The sequence below is a fragment of the Corylus avellana genome, chromosome ca1 (genome assembly GCF_901000735.1).
Source record: "Corylus avellana chromosome ca1, CavTom2PMs-1.0".
Classification (NCBI taxonomy): Eukaryota; Viridiplantae; Streptophyta; class Magnoliopsida; order Fagales; family Betulaceae; genus Corylus; species Corylus avellana.
This window is the reverse complement of record NC_081541.1, coordinates 16,375,345-16,379,249: the sequence shown is the minus strand read 5'-3', so window position 1 is coordinate 16,379,249 and position 3,905 is coordinate 16,375,345. Positions and strand designations below refer to the sequence as shown.

The 3,905-nt window shown below is 31.8% G+C and overlaps 1 protein-coding gene across 1 annotated transcript in view; it reads left to right on the top strand.

Moving 5' to 3' along the window:
• Positions 1-623: 623 nt before the first annotated feature.
• LOC132177497 (uncharacterized) overlaps positions 624-3,905 on the top strand; it is a 31,142-nt gene continuing 27,860 nt past the window's right edge. Inside the window, exons 1-2 of the mRNA XM_059589848.1 lie at positions 624-1,069; positions 1,884-2,282. Coding sequence (XP_059445831.1) covers positions 661-1,069; positions 1,884-2,282 — 808 coding nt within the window. The 5' untranslated portion in view covers positions 624-660. The remainder of the gene's footprint in view (positions 1,070-1,883; positions 2,283-3,905) is intronic.

Below are 3,905 nucleotides of genomic sequence, written 5' to 3'. Positions count from 1 at the left end.
ACTATACACGCTCTCTAGAAGCCATGAAGAAATGTAGTGTGGGGTTCGTTTTCTCACCATATGTTTCCATTTTGAAATATTTAAATTTTTTGTATTGAAAATTGAAAAAATTTTATTTTTGTAATATTTTTTTCTTTGAATAATAATAAAAATTAAATAATGTGACATAAAAAGTGTAAAAAAAATAATAATAATAATAATAAAAAATTTATGTTGATTTTTTTAGAAAAATGACAAAATATTTTGCCAAACACCTTTTTAACAAAAAAAAAAAAAAAAAAAGAACAAACGATTAACAAATAATTCGACACTCGAAAATATTTTGACTTACGTCGCATCACAATTTAAAGGTAAGAAACACGGTCTGAATTAAGGAAGGAACCCAGTATGCAGCGAATGGAGATTACCAAATAATTAATTAACGTTTGAAAATTATATATATGACCAAATGCACATGTAAACAAACACCCAATTCAATTCTCCCATATACTAAAACGTCAAATTGGAACACCGTCAAGACGCGTACTAGACACGCCCTCTAGATGTTGAAATAGTCCAAGCTATGTTGGATTATAAATATCCGATGCGTGCTCAACTTTGTTTTTCATCACACAATCATCTTCTTCATTCATTCATTGTTCGCAGCAACAATATCCCAAGATGGCTGCACTTTGCGTGAAACAAAATCTTCTAACACTTGTTGCAGTCGCATTAATCTTAGCAGGATATGTGAAGGCTCAAAGTTGTGGATGTGCTGCAAACGAATGCTGTAGCCAATACGGGTACTGTGGCACCACCAGTGAATTCTGCGGCCAGGGGTGCAAAGAAGGCCCTTGTACTACTACACCGTCAAGTGGTGTTTCCGTGGGTGATATTGTGACGGATGATTTCTTTAACGGGATACTTAATCAGGCCAGTGGATCAGATTGTGCAGGGAAGAGCTTCTACACCAGGGCTGCATTCCTTGATGCTCTTAATTCCTACACTCAGTTTGGCACAACTGGGACAGCTGATGATTCTAAGCGCGAGATTGCAGCTTTCTTCGCCCATGTCACCCATGAGACTGGATGTAAGATCTTACTCCCTCTCTCTATATATAACTTATTCAATGCTGCATGTTTTCACTTCATGAAATTAATCTTCATGCACCCGAAACATTCGAATATCTTACAAGTAATACTATTTAGTAGAGACTCTTATACGACTTTTATACAACTGCATGGGATCACGTGTCAGCCCTTGTTTTTATCTTTTTTTTTCTTTTTTCCTTTTAACAATTAGTGCTGCTCCAATGACTGATTTTCACTGTCACGTCATTCTAGCTGTATTACAGTCGTATAACAATTTACGAAATAGCATTACTCATATCTAATATGATAGTAATGTTGTTTAATAGATTGTTATACAATTGCCATACAACTTGATGTTATAGCACTGGAAATCAACCTTCGAATCATAACTAAAAAACCAAAAAGAACAAAAGACTCTTTTTAGTGCGATGTCATCTGAGTTGTTAGGCTAAACAGCATTACTAATCTCTTATTCGTTGATGTCACTTTAAACGAAATTAGATTGCATCTCTAATTCATAATAATATACCTTATTTCATAACAACTAACAAAGAAATGAGGTTATTTCGTTATGATCAGAGAAACATATAAACTATATCACTGCATAGGCGATTAGTTTTTTATATATTGTTGCAGCACTACATATATAATCTAACATATATGATTTATTTAATTGGAATGAAAACGTTTATGTACATAAATTATAACCAAGTTATATATTTGCAAAAGATTTTAATGGGATGTGCATCTTTAGCTATATATTACACTGTAAAAAGAAGCACATATTGAAGCAAATTGTTTGTGTTTGGGCAGCTCTCTGCCACATAGAAGAGACAGATGGTGCTTCCAAGGACTACTGTGACGAGAGTAACACACAGTATCCATGCAACCCAGACAAAAATTACTTTGGTCGTGGACCACTTCAGCTAACCTGGAATTACAACTATGGAGCAGCCGGAAATAGCATTGGGTTCGACGGATTAAACGCTCCTGAAACAGTGGCCACAGATGTCGTTGTTTCATTTAAGACAGCCTTGTGGTTTTGGATGAACAATGTTCACTCGGTTCTAAGCCAAGGATTTGGGGCAACAATTCGGGCGATTAATGGTGCAGTTGAATGTGATGGTAAAGAGCCTGATCTTGTCCAAGCTCGTATCAACTATTACAATCAATACTGTAGCCAATTGGGTGTTGCTCCCGGTGATAATCTCAGTTGCTAGGATTCTTAACCTCTCTTTAATTTCTTGGATACAAAGAAATAAAGAAAGTCAAATAAATTAGGTGCAAGAGAACTATCTCTTCTTGTATTGCCCATAGTCTTTGTGGGCATTTGATGGCCTCATAAATAAAGGAAATAAAGAGTATATATTCTAATTTGCTGTTTGCTTTCTATGGTCGACATCCATCAATTTTGGCTCTATAAAGTCTTTCTAGGTAGATATGATTGTGTTTCTCAAAACTTAAATTTATCTCATTTTCAATCATGTTGTGCCACATCATGTTGTAAAAGCTTTTTTGTAAAATTTGTTTGTGAGCCTAGCATTCCTCCAATTAAAAAGCATGTCTCAACATATATATGTAGTTTATTTTTTGGGAAAAATGCACAATAAGTCCATGTAGTTTACCTGATTTGCAATTAACTCCTTGTGATATCAAAATGAATTCAAATGTCCCTGAGGTATGCCAAAAAAACAATTTAGTCCCTACGATTAAATTTCTTTCACTGACTTAACAGATTCTGATAGCGTGAACCATTAGAACCAATTAAATCAGTGTTAAAAGTATATATATTGAGTTTATGGTTGCACTTGGAAATTAATTGGAATGATATATTAACATCTTAAAATATGTAAGCCCTTCCAAACTGACAGTTAAATTCCTTTCTTGCTCAATTTATACACTCTTAATTATTAGGAAAGGGGGAAAAAATAATAAATTTTAAAAGAAGTTCGATATGCACTGCATGTCTTCATATTTGATTGTTTTGTTTTGTTCTTTTTTTTTTTTTTTTTTTTTTTTTAAGAAAAGTTCACATACCTCCCTCAAACAAGAACCCAATTGACAATATCACTCTTAAACTTTCAATAAAGACAATGTCCCCCCACCCCCTGAAAAAAAAATTTTTTTACAAAAAAAACACAAAACTACTAAAATTTGTCAATGTCCTCCTAATAATGAAAATATCCTTAATAAAATAAAAATAAAATAAAAAATCTGAAAAGAAATCTACAATTAATTTTTTTTTAAAAAAAAAAAAAATCAGGGTGTGAAATTTTTTTTTTAATTAAAAAAGGGTAATTATCTTTTTTCCCTTTCAACTATCACGCTCCATCAATATACCCCCATGAACTGCCAAACTTACTACCCAACCACATCACACTACCATTTACTTCTCCAAAACTTCATTCTGTCAGTCAACTGCGTTAAAAAACTTGAAATGACCCAAATACCCTGGATTTATAAACGAAAATTACATATAATACCCTTAAAATTAAACAAATTAAAAAAATATATATATTATTCATGTATTAGTACCAGTTTCAATAAAAAAAGTCAAAAATCAAAATTAAAACACAAAATAAAAATTAAAACAAAAAATATAAATATATTAAAATTAAAAAACACATATAAATTAATTTATAAAAAAATATTCAATATAGAAATAAAATAAAAAACAGTTAAAAAAGACTTAAACTAAAAAACTATATAAATACAAAATCAGTCTAGGTAGTTGTTTTAAGGAAAAAATATTAAAAAGCCTCCCAAACTAACAGTCCTGTGTGATAGAACCCCACAATATTTAAAAGGTACTAAAGTAGCTTATCAAACTATCAA